Source organism: Garra rufa, chromosome 15 (genome assembly GCF_049309525.1).
Source record: "Garra rufa chromosome 15, GarRuf1.0, whole genome shotgun sequence".
NCBI lineage: Eukaryota > Metazoa > Chordata > Actinopteri > Cypriniformes > Cyprinidae > Garra > Garra rufa.
Genome location: NC_133375.1, coordinates 6046058 through 6064457, shown reverse-complemented (window position 1 = coordinate 6064457; position 18400 = coordinate 6046058). Strand labels below are relative to the sequence as shown.

At 35.6% G+C, this 18400-nt stretch overlaps 1 protein-coding gene across 2 annotated transcripts in view; it reads right to left on the bottom strand.

The window, feature by feature from the left end:
- The window catches only part of frmd3 (FERM domain containing 3), a 91797-nt gene that overhangs the window by 6516 nt on the left and 66881 nt on the right, over positions 1–18400 (bottom strand). Inside the window, exons 10-14 of one of the 2 annotated variants that reach the window (XM_073818514.1) lie at positions 12382–12470; positions 9730–9804; positions 9570–9638; positions 6054–6178; positions 3193–3195 (exon numbers count right to left, since the gene is read on the bottom strand). In XM_073818514.1, coding sequence (XP_073674615.1) covers positions 3193–3195; positions 6054–6178; positions 9570–9638; positions 9730–9804; positions 12382–12470 — 361 coding nt within the window. The remainder of the gene's footprint in view (positions 1–3192; positions 3196–6053; positions 6179–9569; positions 9639–9729; positions 9805–12381; positions 12471–18400) is intronic. The other variant, XM_073818513.1, reaches the window with a different exon arrangement.

The following is an 18400-nucleotide window of genomic DNA, read 5'->3' as shown; positions in this document are numbered from 1 at the left end:
GTATGTTATTGTCAGTAGAGTCAAGTGTTTAGAAATGATAAGTCTGTCAAATACTTAATACTAATGATTGGTAATACTTATGTTATAACTAAGACTACTAATGCTTGGCAATACTAATACTAAGAATACTACTGTTTAGTAATACTAATACTAAAAATACCTATGCTTATTAATACTACTACTAATGCTAGGAATACTACTGCTTAGTGTTAATAAGCATTAGTATTCTTAGTATTATAATTACTGTTACTATTATTAATACAAAGAATACTAATGATTGGTAATGCTAATACTATTAACAAGAATACTAATGCTTAGTAGTACTAATACATATCCTAATAATACTAATGATTGGTAATACTTATACTATTACTAAGACTACTAATGCGTATTAATACTAATACTACGAATACTACTGCTTAATAACACGAATACTAAAATGCACTTAGTAAACACTTAGTAACCATACTATTACTGTTAAGAACGTTACTGCTTAGTAAGTATAATACTAAGAATACTAATGATTATTAATACTGATACTAATACTAATGTAAAGAATACTAATGATTGGTAATGCTAATACTATTACTAAAATACTAAAGCTTAGTAATACTACTACTAATGCCAAGAATACTACTGCTTAGTAATACTAATAATACTAATGCTTAGTAGTACTAATACTATTACTAAGACTACTACTATGATTTAATAATACTAATACTAACAATATTAATTCATTTTGGGATGAAGCATCCCTTTAAGTTTTCAGAATGGCACAAAATTGCTATTCAATCAAGAAATGAAGTAGGAATAATCTCACATCTAGTCCACCTTTACAATCACCAACAACACTAGTAAATCATAATTTCAGCAGGATTTTGGAAGCTTCCATACCGGTTCCTGAGACGCGATCTCCGTGGCCGAGTAGCCGCACATAGACATCTCGTGCTGTGTAGTTGGCCACACGGAGCTGCAGGTTGTGACGTGTGGTGATCTTCACCTGACAGCGCATGGCGTCCACTCGCTCCTCCAAACCTTCATTCAGAGACTTCAGAACCTCATCTACATCCTCCTCCCGTAAACCTTCCTCAGCCACCTTTTCACAACCCACCAAACGCTCCTCCTGCTCTCCAATAACCTCCATATCTGAGCCCTCGATAGCTCCCTGTCAATCCACCTCAAACTCAATGCACTGTGACCTTCTTCAAACACTGTCCCTGACTCTTCTGGATGGGTTAAGGCTCATAGGATGGGTTCCTGCCGGCCCCTTTACTTCACCGGATAGCAGACATGAGAACAAAGTCGGGGCATTAGGGGCCGGATCAGCCCAAATGCAGGATGAGCTATTTATACAGCATCAGTCATAGCACAAGGCTTTGCTAATCACAGCGGATGATTATGGCGAAAAGATCCAGTCCGGAGTACAGTACAGCCAGCAGACATCACAAGTATCTGGCTCTGAGGCGTCCTGCTAGACCCCGAACAACCTCTGACTCCTTTTATTATTTTATTAATACTTGGTTTAATGACCAGGGATTAAAGAAATAACAGAGCAGAATAATATTCCCCTCCACTGGAGCTCACAAAACTCATTTTGCCTTTGTGTTCAGTTAAAAGAATATTCCGGGTTCAATACAAGTTAAGCTCAGATGATAGTATTTTATGCATAATGTTAACAACTATAACTACACAAAAAAAAAAAAAAAAAAAAAACGGCTGTGGATTATTCAGGTTACAACACAGTATTAAGAATCAACAGGGTCATTTAATTCAGTCGTAAATTCAGTGATTATTTTCTCTTGTGGACTATATGTAAATGTCTTTTATGTGAAATATCTTATTCAGGTCAGAGCTAAATAAAAAATAACATGCATTTTGTATGATCCCTCTTATTTTGGTAAAATAATTAACATTTCGCATATTCTGCAAGGTGTATGTAAACTTTTGACCTCAACTGTACTTAAAGCACAACAATATATTATTAAAACAATGGTTTAAATGTAATTTAAATTAAAACTTTTAATTTGACATTATTACAGTGCATATTTTAAGTGTACTTCAGTGTGTAAAATACAGTGTTTATGTGTTAATTATAATTTTATTTATTTTTTTGAAAGAAAACGTATACATTCAGTACAATTAAGCACACTTCTTTTTCACAGTTTCCTTCCACAAGTAAATGGAACGTTTGTATATAAATGGCCTCAAATGAGATTTGAGAGCTCATGGGATCTTAAATTTGGTCTAATTTATACAATTATGTGCATTTATACCTTATATATTATGTTGTTTCTTTTTTGTTTAGCCGTTATCGCCATCCACTTGGAAACTAAATTAATTGTTGTGGTGTAAAACAACCAACAATAACACCATGAGGAGCTTAAAGTCAAGTTAAACATTTTTCACGCAAAGCAAATCTGAATTAATGCTGTCTAATCTAACAACTCAAATCCCTGCAGCAGATAAAGCATGTCTGAAAAGATCTGAAAGCCTTTGAAAGATGAAGCTATATAATAGACAGTGTAATTTAAAAAAAAAACAGTGCCATATCTAAGAGGTGAGCCAACAAATGGTTTATCTTAATCAAAAGCTATGTTGATGACTTGCTAGAGTTGTAAATTTCCACTCTAAAAAAGCCAGAAGCTTCTTTAGCATTATGCTGACAGATTCATCGCACCAAAGAGAAGCCAGATTTTCAAGTATGAGTCACTGTTCTCCAGGGCGGAAAATCAAGCACAACTTGACCCAACAACTCAATCCCCAGTGATTCGGTTCAGCACAAAAACACCAAAAATCATACCAAAACAACAAAATGAAATAAAGAATGAAATTTACATGACCAGTAGGTAAATAGATGTATAGTGCATTTCTGTCAAGTTTAAAATGAGTAAAATAAACTAGTATGTTTCAGTGTCTATCTATGATCAATAGTACACTGTAAAAATGATCATAATTATCTGTAAAATACTGAAAAAAGACTCTGTCTGGGCCACTGCAAAACATTAATGTTTTTGTCTGCTAACCATTTCTTCACCACTTTTGCTGTGTGTTTTGGGTCGTTGTCATGCGGAAATGTCCACTGGTGCCCAAGGCCATGATTCTCTGCAGACTGCCTGATGTTGTTGTTGAGAATTTTGATGTATTGCTCCTTTTTCATGGTGCCGTTTACTGTGATTAGGTTCCTTGGTCCACCGGCTGAAAAACACCCCCAAAACATTATGTTCCCACCACCATGTTTGACAGTGGGGATGGTGTTCTTAGGGTTGAAGGCTTCTCCTTTTTACACCAAATGAAGGCTACATCATTGTGGCCAAACAATTCAATTTTTGTTTCATCTGACCATAAAACAGAAAACCAGAAGTCTTCTTCTTTGTCCAGATGAGCATTTGCAAAGGCCAAGCAGGTTTTTGTGTGCCTTATCTGGAGAAGTGGTGTCCTCCTTGGTCTGCGTTTGTGTAACCCAGCAGTGTGCAGTGTCCGTTGGACTGTCTGCCTTGAGATGTTGCCACCAGCAGAGCCCAGATTCATCCTGATTCATTTTTACCTTTCTCACTATCCTCCTGGCCAGCACAGGTGTCACTTTTGGCTTCCAACAATGTCCTCTGAGATTTTTCACAGTGCAGAACGTCTTGTGTTTTTTATACAATTTTTTATATAAAGCATTTTAATACTATGCACTGTAGCCACTGGAACTTCAAAACATTTAGATATGGTCTAATAGCCCTTTGCTGACTTGTGAGCAGTCACAATGCGCAGCCGCAGGTCCTTTAAAAACCAACAGCAGAGAGCTGTTTTCCACCTGTTGAGTTGATTAAAACAGCTGTTCCCAATGAATCAGGGTAATTAGGATGCTTTAGAACAGCTTTGACTACTTGGAATGATATAGAACTTTGGATTTTCCCATAGACTGTGACAGTTTGCAAAGGGTATAAATAATTTTGGACAGGCCACTTTAACAAACATGAAATATTTTTTTCCACAATGATGCCTCTTTTACATAGTTTTATTATCTTTTGGGAGAAGCCTGTGCCATTTCCAGTCAAAAAAGAAAATCTGGTTGAATAAAAGTAACTTTAAGTCAGAATTTGCCAGGGGTATGAATAATTTTGGGCTTATGTGTGTTGTGTATACTCTTTTGGATGCGATTAATCATGATTACCTGTTTGACAGCACTAATTTTAATAGTTCACTAGGTTGGTTTATTAACATTATATCAGTTAACTAAATACTAATTTTTACAGAAAATTACAAATTCAATCTGTCAAATATCTCAAAACACTGTTACCACATTTTATGATAAAGCTCTGGCAACCACATCTGCGTTTTTTACTGTAAATTTTACAGTTTTTTTCACAGTTTAGTAGTGATGCCTGTTTTATCAAGCACATTGTTTTCATACAAGATGTACAGGGAACTTCTGAGAAGGGCCGGTGTGACATTCAGTCTTTAAAAGCTTGTCCTGTCCTCTGGTAACTGGATCTGTGAAGGGCTTAGCATTTATGAAGCAGCCTCAGGTCCTCACACGGCTTCATCACGTGACTAGATCCCTTTATTAAACACTCTATTCCTACTCCTCCTTTACTATGCCTCAGTGATTCCAGTTTAAACAGATAATTGATTCAGTTTAAGGACATCATTAAACCAACATCTTCTATCTTCATAATCATGTGTAGTTGTGTTTCGTTGCTTTAACACACACCTCTGAGCTCAAGCCTGAGAAGGCCTCGTATTAATCACTGCTAACATGTCGTCTGCTGGGAGATTCACAAGTATGTTTAAAGCTCTGAATGGGGTCTCCACAGATACCAGCAGCTCATCGGCTCAATCTGAACAGATCCCCGGAGAACTGAGGGTGTTATACCTGGCAACACCATCAGTTTTAAAGGAGCAGTAGGTCACTTTTTTTCTCAAAGTGTATTTATCACCCATGACCCATGATTTATTCTGCATCCAAAAGTATCGGATAATAGAGGAATTACTGATATAAAGCACTTTTGATTAAAAGGGGAAAAAAATTAAATAAATGCTTGACCTGAATAAGATATTTAACATAAAAGATAGTTAAATATAATGCACAAGAGAAAATAATAACTGAATTTATAAAAATTACCCTTGATTATTAATACTGTGTTAACTGAATGATCCATAGCAGTTTTTTAGTGATAGTTGTTCATGAGTCCCTTGTTTGTCCTGAACAGTTAAACTGCCTGCTGTTCTTCAGAAAAATCCTTCAGGTCCCACAAATTCTTTGGTTTTTCAGAATTTTTATGTATTTACACCCTTTCCAACAATGACTGTATGATTTTGAGATCCATTTTTTCACACTGAGGACAACTGAAGGACCCATATGCAACTATTACAGAAGATTCAAATGCTCACTGATGCTTCAGAAGGAAACAAAGAATTGAGAGCCAGAGTGAAAACTTTTGAATAGAATGAAGATGTGTACATTTTTCTTATTTTGTCAAATTTTTTTTCATATAGTACTGCCTTTCAGAAGATGCTTACATGTTTCCCAGAAGACAAAATAAGTGAAATTTACCCTGATCTTCAAATCCAAAATAATGCATCGTGTTTCCTTCTGGAGCATCAGTGAACGTTTGAGTTGTCCTCCGTGTGAAAAGATGAATCTCAAAATCATACAGTCATTGTTGGAAAGGGTTCAAATACACAAAAATGCTGGAAAACCAAAGAATTTGTAGGACCTGAAGGACTTTTTTGAATATTGTGAATATTGCAAATTGTACCCTGACTTCTGGCATGAATAAGCCATTTTCACCAGAACTGCCATTCTTCGGGTGTTTTCTCTTTTAGGACCAATCTCTGTAAATACCATCTAGCATCGACAACCATGCCATGTTCAGAGTCTCTTTAATCAGCTTTCTTCCACATTTCAATGCTTGTCTTGACTACGTCTACATGCCTAAATGCATTGAGTTTCTGTCATGCGACTGTAGAATAAAAGGTTTGCTAGAACTTTAGCAATTGCTAGAATCCTAACATTACTACAGTCTCATGTGAATAGAGGTGTGTACAGTATGTAGGTGTGTTACCGTTGTCTGCTGAGGAGTCTCTGTTTTCCCTGCTGGAGCTCAGTGCTGGTAGAAGAGGCTCCATGTTCATTATCAGCTGTTTATGACTGAGTGAAGTAAAGCTTCTGCTTTGACCAAACTGAGACCTAAAACAGCCATAGAAACAGACACAGCGACAAAATTTTAACACGTTATTTTCTGAGGTGTAAGTCAAATAATTAAAAAAAAATTTTTTTTTTTAAATAAAATAGTTTGATTGATGTAAGTGTTTGGTGTAGACCAGAGGTTCTCAACTCTGGCCCTCGAAGTCCACTTTCCTGCAGAGTTTACCTCCAACCTTGATCAAACTCACCTGCCTGTAACTATCTAGTAATGATGAAGAGCTTGATTAGCTTGTTCAGGTGTGTTTGATTAGAGTTGGAGCTAAACTCTGCAGGAAAATGCACCTCGAGGGCCAGAGTTGAGAACTCCTGGTGTAGACTATGTAATAATTCACAATATAAGACTTATATAGGGTCCAGTTCTTACTTTTAACTATAAACTACAACTTTTGTCTCAAATAAATTGGTGTGGCAGTTGTTAAAGGGAATGATTTACTAACCCTCAAGCCATCCTAGGTGTAAATGTCTTTCTTCTTTCAGACAAATACTGTCTGAGTTATATATATAAAAAAAAAAGTCCTGACTTTTCCAAAATTTATAATGGCAGTGAATGGGTGTTGAGATTTTGAAGTCCAATAAAGTGCATCTATCCATCATAAAAAGTGTTTCAAACAGGTCTGGGGGTTAATAAAGCCTTCTGAAGCAAATTTATGTGTTTTTGTAAAGAAAATAAAGTATTTTTTACAACTTCATAGACTGTAATCTCTAGCTTCTCCTAACTGTTGTACGTGCATAAGTGTCAGTGAGAAGTGACGAACACAGAAGCGCAAAGGAGAGAGCAAAACAAAACACTAGTCATGAATTAGAAGCATGAAATGAGGATTTCTAAAGGAAAATTTTGGAGGATTTCTATATAAGCCAAGAGGAAACGTTTTTTTATTTGCTGTATCCAAACTTGGTTCTCGTGAGACTACCTATTCGTGAGCTATGCCTACATCCAACGTCATCTGCTAGAATGCCACTCTCTCGTGAACGCACATATAACAGTTCATGGAAGACTGTGGTTTCTAAAGTTAAAAATATGGCTATTTTACTTACACAAATGCATTGATTCGCTTCATGAGGCCTTTATTAACATTAACATTTTTTAATATAACTCTGACTGTATTCATCTGAAAGAAGAAAGTCATATACACGATGGCTTGAGGGTGAGTAAATCATGGGGTAATTTTCATTTTTGGGTGAACTATCCCTTTAAGTTTAAGTATCGGTCAGGTTAGGGGAACTAAAATATGGTCATGCAGAATAAGACATTACTATGTACTTTATAAATACTATTAAACAGCCAATATGTTAGTAATATGCATGCTAGTTAATAGTGTTGGTCCTTATAATAAATAAAGTGTTAATGCATTTTTTTATTCTTCTTTGTTTATGTTTATACATGTATGTATTTATATATTTGCATATACAGTATCTCACAAAAGTAAGTACACCCCTCACATTTCAGCAACCATTTTAGTATATAATCTCAAGGGACAATACTATAGAAATGAAACTTAGATATATTTTAGAGTAGTCAATGTGCAGCTTGTATAGCAGTATAGATTTACTGTCCTCTGAAAACTACTCAACATACAGCCATTATTGTCAAAATAGCGGGCAACAAAAGTGAGTACACCCTAAGTGAACTTGTCCAAAGTGTCAATATATTGTGTTAGCACCATTGTTATCTGGCACTGCCTTAATCATCCTGGGCATGGAATTGACCAGAGCTGCACAGGTTGTTGCTGGGATCCTCTTCTTCTCCTCACAAAGCTGCTGGGCGTTAGACACATGGTGCTTCTCCACCTTACGCTTGAGGATGCCCCACAGGTGCTTAATAGGGTTCAGGTCTGGAAACATACTTGGCCACCCCTTCACCTTCACCTTCAGCTTCCTTTTCTTGCTACTCCTCACCAGGGCATTGCCACACATGCTGGACACCATCTGAGCCAAACAAGTTTATCTTATACTGCCCTCCAAAGGCAAAGCGCAGTAACTACACATTTGGTCAAAATTGAGTTAAGGCTTAAAATGGACTTTGTGACAACTGTTTTGCCTTGTGGCAAAGTCTCCTGGTTCAATTTTGTCCCAGAGAAACGAGAGTGTTTCAGAGAAACAAGAGTGTCAACATGTTTGACTAGCTGGCGTAAAAACTTTAAGGGCATTTTTCTCAGTTTCAGTGTTGGCGTAGTTACTGCACTTTACCTTTGGAGGGCAGTATAGTCTCATCAGACCACAGGACATGGTTCCAGTAATTCATGCTCTTGGTTGTCTTCAGCAAACTGTTTGCAGGCTTTCTTGTGAGCCAGCTTCAGATGAGGCTTCCTTCTTGGACGATGCCTATGCAAACCGACTTGTTGTATGGTCTGAGCACTGACAAGCTGACCTTCTACTTCTGCAACCTTTAAAGCAATGCTGGCAGCACTCATGCATCTGTTTTTTGAAGCCAGGTTCTGCACCTGACGCACAGAACGAGTGCTCAACTTTGTTGATCGACTCTTGCAAGGCCTGTTCCGAATGGAACCCATCTTGAAAACCTCTGTGTGGCCCTGACCACTGTAGTGTAACTCTGACCACTGTAGTGTAACTCGGTTTCAGGGTGTTACTGAACCTCTAATAGCCTTGGCCATCTTTGTGGAGAGCAACAATTCTAATTCTCAAATCCTCAGAGAGTTCTTTGTCATGAGATGCCATGTTGAACATCCAGTGGTCAGTATGAGAGAATTGTACTTAAAGCACCTAATTTGAACTGCTCTAATACAAGATACACAACGTTGTATGGTCCTGTCAAGCAGACAAAAACATAAACGAAATGAATAGGACATGTGGCTTTGCATGGTTAAACAACATCACTTAGGGTGTACTCACTTTTGTTGCCAGCTATTTTGACAATAATGGCTGTATGTTGCGTTATTTTCAGAGGACAGTAAATCTATGCTGCTATACAAGCTGCACATTGACTACTCTAAAATATATCCAAGTTTAATTTCTATAGTATTGTCCCTTGAGAAGATATACTAAAATGGTTGCTGAAATGTGAGAGGTGTACTCACTTTTGTGAGATACTGTATTTCTTTTACTTGCAATCTTTTAGCCCTGATGAAGGCCTGTGTGCAGAAACACGCTGGCAAAATAAAAAGTATTGTTATGCTTTTCAGTTCAACTTATTTTATGATTATTTTAAGTTCTACTTTTCAGTGTTTCTGGTATTATACGTGGACAAAAAATTAATGGTATATTTTAGAGCAGTCAATGTGCAGCTTGTATAGCAGTGGCTTGTATACTGTGGCCCTTTTAAACCATATGAACTGCCCGAGTCCCACGATCTGAAGTGTGAAGCGTGGATCAGTAAGAAAAGTGACAGTGAGATATACTTCAGATAAAGACTGACCTGTGTACAACAGGAGGTTCTCTCTGAATCTTTGAACTGGCTTCAATCACTTCTTTAGCCACCCGACCACTGAAAACAAACCAGAAACAATTAAATTAAACAATAATATCAGCATGGTTGACATAGGGTTTGCTTCCATCAGATAAGCACTCAATCTCACCTGTAGCGAAATCTGCTTCCCTTGAAAAATATACTGCTGCTGGACACAGTCTTGATCTGACTGGACTTTGCGCATCTAAATCAGAGAAAAAGCATTAACTACACATTTAGTTATGGCTTAAATTAGGTCTCTTAGACTTCAATCTGTCATGTGACACACAGTCTGCATCAACTACATTCAAATACAAACTTGTTACAAGACTATTGAATTTCTATTCTGCTGTTCTTTACTATTTAATCCTTTTTGTTCTATTTAAAACCATACATCAATTCCGCAGTTTTTCTTCCATAATCAGTGCAAAAACATTCAGATACTGTGTGGCCTGACTATGAAAGCAGTTAGTGATTGACTGTCTGTCTGTGTGTGTGTGTGTGTGTGTGTGTGTGTGTGTGTGTGTGTGTGTGTGTGTGTGTGTGTGTGTGTGCATGTTAATAAGAAGATGGTGTTGTTGTTTGACAGAGGCAGGCCTGCTGTCTGGCTGGCATTTAAGCTCTTAATTAAAGGGCTTTCAACAGTAATGTGACACCACTCACACATAGTAACAAGAGACAGAGAAAGACATCCAGGCACTTATATCAGGATCATTCTCAGCAAACCGGGCCATCTGTGTGCTGCGTTTGTCCCCATGATCTCATACTGATATAATTACCAGAATCCACAACTTACTCATATTATTATAAAGATGTAAAGATGTAACTGTCAGTGTGGAATGCAAAATCTGTTTTAAAAATGTATATTTAAAGCTTTCATTGAACTTTAACTGAAATTTATCTTTAACAACACTATATTTTTTTTTCTAAAATTCTAAAATCTAAAACTTTTTTACATTCAAACAAAGGTTTGATTAAATTACGTTCTATATTTTATTATGTTTACACTTATATTGGCCTCATGGCTGTAGTAGTAAAACACAGTTTTAATTAAAATATGACTAAAAAATGTGACTTTATCTCACAATTCAGACTTTTATTCTCACAGCTGCGAGTTTACATCTCGCAATTCTGACTTTTTTCTCAGAATTGTGAGATATAAACTTACAACTTTATATTTTTTATATTTATATTATACATATTATACAAGTTTATATTTTGCAATTGTGAATTTTTCTCTCAGAATTGTGAGTTTATATCTCTTTATAACACTATAACTTTATAAACGCAATTCAGAAAGAGTCAGTATTGTGTGATATAAGCTCAAAACTGCAATAAAATAGCAGAATTGCACTAAAAAAAGTCAGAATTGCAAGATAAAACTTCCAATTCTGACTTTTCTCTCAATTGCGAGTTTATATCTTGTAATTGTGACTTTTTTTCTCGCAATTCTCACTTTTTTGCTCAAAATTGTGAGATTTAAACTTGCAGTTCTAAGAAATAGTCACAATTCTGAGAAATTAATTCACAACTCTGAGAAATTTTCTCAGAATTGCAAATTTCTATTTTGCAATTGTGACTTTTTCTCTCAGAATTGTGAGCTTATATTTCTTTATAACACTATAACTTTATAAAGAGTCAGTATTGTGTAATATAAGCTTACAATTGCGAGAAATAGTCAGAATTGCACTAAAAAAGACATTGTCTTACAATTGCGAGTTTATATCTTGTAATTCTGACTTTTTCTCGCTATTCTTACTTTTTTGCTCAGAATTGTACGTTTATATCTCTTTATAACACTTTATAACTTTATAAAACGCAATTCAGAAAAAAAAGTGTGTGATATAAACTCACAACTGCAAGAAAAAAAAGTCAGAATTGCGAAATAAAACTTACAATTCTGACTTTTCTCTCAATTGTAAGTTTATATCTTGTAATTCTGACTTTTTTCTCACAATTCTTACTTTATTTCTGAGAATTGTGAGATATATTTTGCAATTGCAATTGAGTTTATATTTTGAAATTGTGACTCTTTCTCTCAGAATTGTGAGTTTATATTTCTTTGTAACATTATAACTATAAATGCAATTCAGAAAGAGCCAGTATTGTGTGATATAAGCTCACAATTGCACTAAAAAGACTAAATATCTTGCAATACTGACTTTTTCTCACAATTCTTCATTTTTTTCTCAGAATTGTGAGAAAATTCTGCAATTGCAATTCTGAAAAATAGTCGCAATGCTGAGAAATAAGTCACAGTTCTGAGAAATGTTCATATATCTCACAATTCTGAGTAAAAAATATCAGAATAGCTGAAAAAAGAGTCAGATTTGCACAATTGTGAGATTATATTATGCATATTATATATAATATATTATATTATATTATATTCTGACTTTATAACTCACAGTTGCAAGTTTTTATCTCACAATTCTGAGAAATAATAAATACAAATAATAAATAAATAACCAAGCATAGTACTATTGTCTGACAATGACCCCTACACACAATTCAAAAGTTTGGGGTTGGAAAGATTTTTAATGTTTCTGAAAGTAGTAGTAGCATTTATTTGTTCATAAAATCAATATTAATACATTTTAAAAGTAATGCAATGCAAATTTTTACTGAATTAAAGTATTAATTTCTTTCTAAAACATAAACATACTAAACCCAAACTTTTGAATGGTACTGCATAAAAAGACCAAAACAAATGCTGCTTAGAGATAAACTCATCCAGAGTGTGACAAAGAGAGAGAGAGAGGGATGAAAGTACAGCTCTCACTTGTAAAAAGCCTGGTTTTCCACGGCACATTTCCACAGGTGTTTGCAGGCTGCAGGTGTGGAGGTGTGGAACGTCAGGACCAGTTTCTTCTGCAGAGAGATGAAGAGAAAGAATGAATAATTGAAGTGTGCAACAGCAAAGGTAGACACAATCAGCTTAAGTGAACGGGGAGGTCAAAGCGAGTAAGGACATAAAAAATCTATAAATTACACGGAGATGGAATCTGAGCACAATGTCATAAATAATGAGAGCTGAACAAAATGCTGACCCAAATCTGTGTGCATGTTAGTGAGAGTGATGGCCGCTCAGTGTGTTTGCGGGCAGCAGGGCGGCTTTACCAGGAACAGAGCAGGGAATATGAGAGTACGGATCAATATAACACGCCACAACGGCACAGTCAGTCAACCGGTTAGAGACGCTTTGACTGGAACAAACACTATGTACACTACACTTATTAACCTTCATTTACACTATAGATCATTTGTGTAATAAATGAGTAAACCATGGAATCACTGTAATTTTACAAAGAATGCAAGGTGATGATGAAAGTCTCAAATGGCCAATAAAATGATTAACCCTCACAATAAACAATTCTCCCAAGTAATAGAGTTCATTAGCCTGGTAATTAATGGTTTGTAATAACTCAAAAAATCAAAAAAGGTGGTTCATCCAAATCTGCTATCAGTTTTATATTTTAGCACTAAGATAACAGATGGTGTTACTTTGGCAATATAACTAGAGGATGTTGTTAAGACCTTTAGCTGTGACTATATTCACACACTCTCAGAAAAAAGGTACACAATCTGTCAGCAGGGTTGCCAGGTTTTCACAACAAAACCACTCTATTGCGACTCAAAACTATCCCAATTGACCTTTCGAAAAAACCTACCCTCCTTACTTATTTTTCCAATATCCGACAAACAATACCACTCTCTCACTACACATTATATTTTCACACAGTGAAAAATCATCGTGGAGCAAAGAGGAAACAACCAAGCTAACAAGTTTTTATTATATAACAAGTAATGTTTTCAGTGGCAAGTTTTATTTTAGTTCCCAGAATATTTTATTGATAACATTATTAGAACATTATCCTCTAACATTCTAATAAAGATTTAATCGAGAAGCTTCCCATTGGACATTGGATGTGGACCTTAATTGGGCTATTTGACTCTTGAGTTTTAGATGTTTTTCTCTAGCTGCTGTAACTATGTTAGTTATGGTGAAAGCAGCAAAAGAAAATATCATCAGATAGTGCTGGCTACATTTTGATGGTTCAGATGTCATCAAAAAAAGCTTGTTGTTTGTGACCCAAGAATCAGTGTATAAAGCATGTCACCACTGTTGAGATTCATACACTGATTCTTGATGTCTGTGTGTGGCTAAGCATTCTGTACACTGTGGAAAGTTTTTACCAGTTTCAACTTAAAAACTTAAGTTTAGCTGCTGCCTTAAAATTTTAAGTTAAGTCAACTTAAAATGCTATTTATTTGAACTCAAAGCAATAAAATTAGTTGAAATGACTTATACTTTTAAGTTGATTTAACTTTTGAGTTGTAATTATTGGTACTTTAAAGTTAATTTAACTTAAAATTGTAATGCAGCTGCTAAACTTAAGTTTTTAAGTTGAAACTAGTGAAAACTTTTTACAGTGTAGTTAAAAGTGATATCATTTACATCCATTATTTTCACTGACTTAGGCAAGTAGCAAACATCATCTAAGCAAACTTTCTTTTATTGCTTTTGCCATAACAAACTTACAGCAGCTATCGAAGAACTTAGAATCAAAAGTCAAATAGCCCAACTAAAGCAAATGCTTTTCACCGTAATGGTGACATCAAACCAAACTATTACTTTCTAATAGACATTAACATCTAAACCTCTGTTAATCTCAATAAAACTTGTGTAAATGTATGACAGGAATAAAGTCAGTCTGATTTATAATAAGTGAAGCTGGTAAGGCAGTTTTTGGAGATACTTGAAGACGCTGGAGCTTGACATTAAACAAAGTTTGGGTTTTCACTTTCAACCAAAAGTCCACATCTAGCGTGATGAGAAGCTTTATTAAAATGTTAGAGAATAATGTTCTAACAATGTTATCAAGAAACATTTTTAGAATGTTTTTAGAGAACGTTATTCTACCTTTTAGCAGAACATTCTGGGAACTAAAATAAAACTTGCCGCTGAAAACATTCCCAAAAGTTAAATATTGCTAGCTGGGTTACTTTTGGTATGAAGGTCTTAGCTTTAAAATATTGTCATTTATTTTAAGAAATTCAAACAATAAATACAGTTTTGTGGCTCTTTAATGTGTCATGACAGATACTGTCCCAGCAGTGTTTAATGTTTTAGGAATTTTTTTATTTTAGTTCCCAGAATGTTCTGCTAAAAGGTAGGATAACATTCGCTAAAAACATTCTACAAATGTTTATTGATAACATTGTTAGAACATTATCCTCTAACATTCTAAAGATTTCTATCACACTAGATGTGGGCTTTTGGTTGAAATTTTTGTTGAAAGCAAAAACCCAAAATTTGTTTGATGTCAAATCCAGCATCACCAAATATCTCCAAAAATTGCATTACCAGCTTCACCTATTATAAACCAGACTGACTTTATTTCTGTCATACATTTACACACGTTTTTATTGAGATAGAGGTTTAGATGTTGAAGTCTATTTGAAAGTAAAAGTTTGGTTTGTGCCACCATCATGGTGAAAAGCGTTTGCTTTAGTTGGGCAATTTGACTTTTGGTTTAAATCTTTTCGCTAGCTGCTGTGACTGTCTTTGTTATGACAAAAACAACAAGAAAAAAAAAGTGCTTAAATGATGTTTGCCACTTGCTGATGGCATATATATCATGTAGTGATCTGATCTCACGTAGAGTCAAATCTATGCTATTAATTTCATGTTTGTGACTGTAGTAATGCATTACAACAGCATACAATCCAGGAGTGTTCTATTCAGACCTGTATTTCTATCTTTTAAAACATATTGTTCAGAAATCACTTTAAACAACTCAATATTTAGACACACACAGACATCAAGAATCAGTGTATAAAGCTACAATAGTGACATGCTTTATGCCGCAATGCATTCTGAGAGCCCTGGATGAGTTTATTATGATGCACCCAGAATACACTGCAGCATGAAGTATGTCACCATTGTTGAGATTCATACACTGATTCTTCATGTTTTTTTTATATTTGATTAAAATTCTGGTGAATCTTGGTCTGTAGAACTGTAGAATCTGAACCATTAGCATGTAGCCAACATTATCTGATGACATTTTCACTTGCTGTTTTTATCAGAACTAACATAGTTACAGCAGATAGAGAAAAAAAAGTATAGAACTCAAGAGTCCAATAGCCCAACTAAAGCAAACGATTCCCAACGTAATGGTGACGTCAAACCAAACTATTACTTTCAAATAGACATCAACATCTAAACCTCTGTTAATCTCAATAAACCTTTTTGTAAATGTATGACAGAAATAAACAAATCTGGTTTATAATAAGTGAAGCTGGAAATGCTGTTTTTGGAGTTTTTTAATGAAGTTGGAGCTTCATCAAACAAAGGTTGGGTTTTTACTTTCAACCATAATTTGACATCTGAGCAACATCCAATGTCCAATGGGAAGCTCAATTAAACCTTTATTAGAATGTTAGAGGATAATGTTCTAACAATGTTATCAATAAACAGAATGTATTCTGGGAACTAAAATAAAGCTTGCCACTGAAAACACTACCAGAACATAGCATAATGTTCTCAGAACATTCTTAGAACAACAATTTCATTTCGGAGGGGGGTTCAACAGTAAAAATCGCATTCCGGGGGGTAAAATACGTGTTTTTTGCTGGGGTTCCCCTGGTAAAATTTGCAGACCATGGGCTAAATATGACATTATCAGCATATCAGCACATTTAACAGCTCAATTCTGCAGGACAACTGTCTACTTGGCAAAACTTTCTGCCAATGGGGCAGTACCTTTTCAAAAGATACTAATATCTACCATTTAGTTATTACTATGTACTTTTAAAGTGCTAATACAGTGAGGGAAAAATGTATTTGATCCCCTGCTGATTTTGCACATTTTCCCACTGACAAAGAAATGATCAGTCTGTAATTTAATGGTAGGTTTATTTGAACAGTGTGAGACAGAATAACAACAAAAACACATTTCAAAAAAGTTATAAATTGATTTGCATTTTAACAAGTGAAATTGTAGTGAAACGAGTATTTGACCCCTTCGCTAAATATGACTTCGTACTTGGTGGCAAAACCCTTGTTGGCAACACAGAGATCAGATGCTTTTTGTAGTTGGCCACCAGGTTTGCACACATCTCAGGATCTTTGCATATCCTCTCCAAGTCATTAAGGTTTGGCAACTCAAACCTTCAGGTCCCTCCAAAGATTTTCTATGGGATTAAGGTGTGGAGACTGGTCAGGCCACTGCAGGACCTTAGTGTGCTTCTTCTTGAGCCACTCCTTTGTTGCCTTGGCTGTGTGTTTTGGGTCATTGTCATGCTGGAATACACATCCATGACCTATTTTCAATGCCCTTACTGAGGGAAGGAGGTTCTCACCCAAGATTTGATGATACATGGCCCCATCCATAAAAATCGCCCCTTTGATGCGGTGCAGTTGTCCTGTCCCCTTTGCAGACAAACACCCCCAAAGCATAATGTTTCCACCTGCATGTTTGACAGTGGGGATGGTGTTATTGGGCTCATAGGCAGCATTCCTCCTCCTTTAAACACGGTGAGTTGAGTTGATGCCAAAGAGCTCAATTTTAGTCTCATCTGACCACAACACTTTCACCCAGTTCTCCTCTGAATCATTCAGACTTCAAACTTCAGACGGATCTGGACATGTGCTTTCTTGAGGAGGGGGACCTTGCGGGTGCTGCAGGATTTCAGTCCTTCACTGCGTAGTGTGTTACCAGTGTGGTCCCAGCTGCCTTGAGATCATTGACAAGATCCTCCTGTGTAGTTCATTTGCTGAGTCCTCACCGTTCTCATGATCACTGAAACTCCACGAGGTGAGATCTCACATGGAGCCCCAGACCGAGGAAGATTGACAGTTATTTTGTTTATTTTTTCTTCCATTTGCGAATAATTGCGCCAACCGTTGCCACCTTCTCACCAAGCGGCTTAGCGATGGTTTTGTAGCTCATTCCAGCCTTGTGTAGGTCTACAGTCTTGTCCCTGACATCCCTGGACAGCTCTTTGGTCTGATGGAGAGTTTGGAATCTGATTGAGTGATTGCTTCTGTGGACAGGTGTCTTTTATACAGGTAACAAACTGAGATTAGGAGCACTCTCTTAAAGGGAGACACACATTTTGCTAATTGATAGGGGAACAAATACTTATTTCATTCATTAAAATGCAAATCAACTAATAACTTTTTTGAAATGCCTTTTTCTGGATTTGTGTTGTTGTTATTCTGTCTCTCACTGTTAAAATAAACCTACCATTCAAATTATAGACTGATTATGTCTTTGTCAGTGGGCAAACATACAAAATCAGCAGGGGATCAAATATTTTTTTAATATATGACGTACAATTAAGCATCATTTATGGGTAAATAAGGGTAAATAAGGTACAGAAGTGCACCTTTTGAAAAGATACCATGCCAGTGACAGCTTTTGTACCTTTTTTCTGAGAGTAATGCAAATATGGTCTAATATAAAATATTATGTAGTACAGATTTCACCATTTTTAATTCTGTTATTTAAGGGTCATATTAAAAATTGGAAGCCTTGGAAGCTATTTTCAATCTTACAATCCATTACAAATTAATTATTATATTTTAACATAACACATAGATATTTTTACAATACAATATACATAAATCCTTTTCATAATCTAAACAAAGAGTGAAATAACCATAAACCATTTTTATTTTGTGAAAATGCAATGGAATGATATATAAAATATAAAAATGAAAAAAGCAATGAAAAATTATTGTTCTCCAGTCAATATTGTTGTCGAATTATGCGAAAAAGACAAAAAAGGCC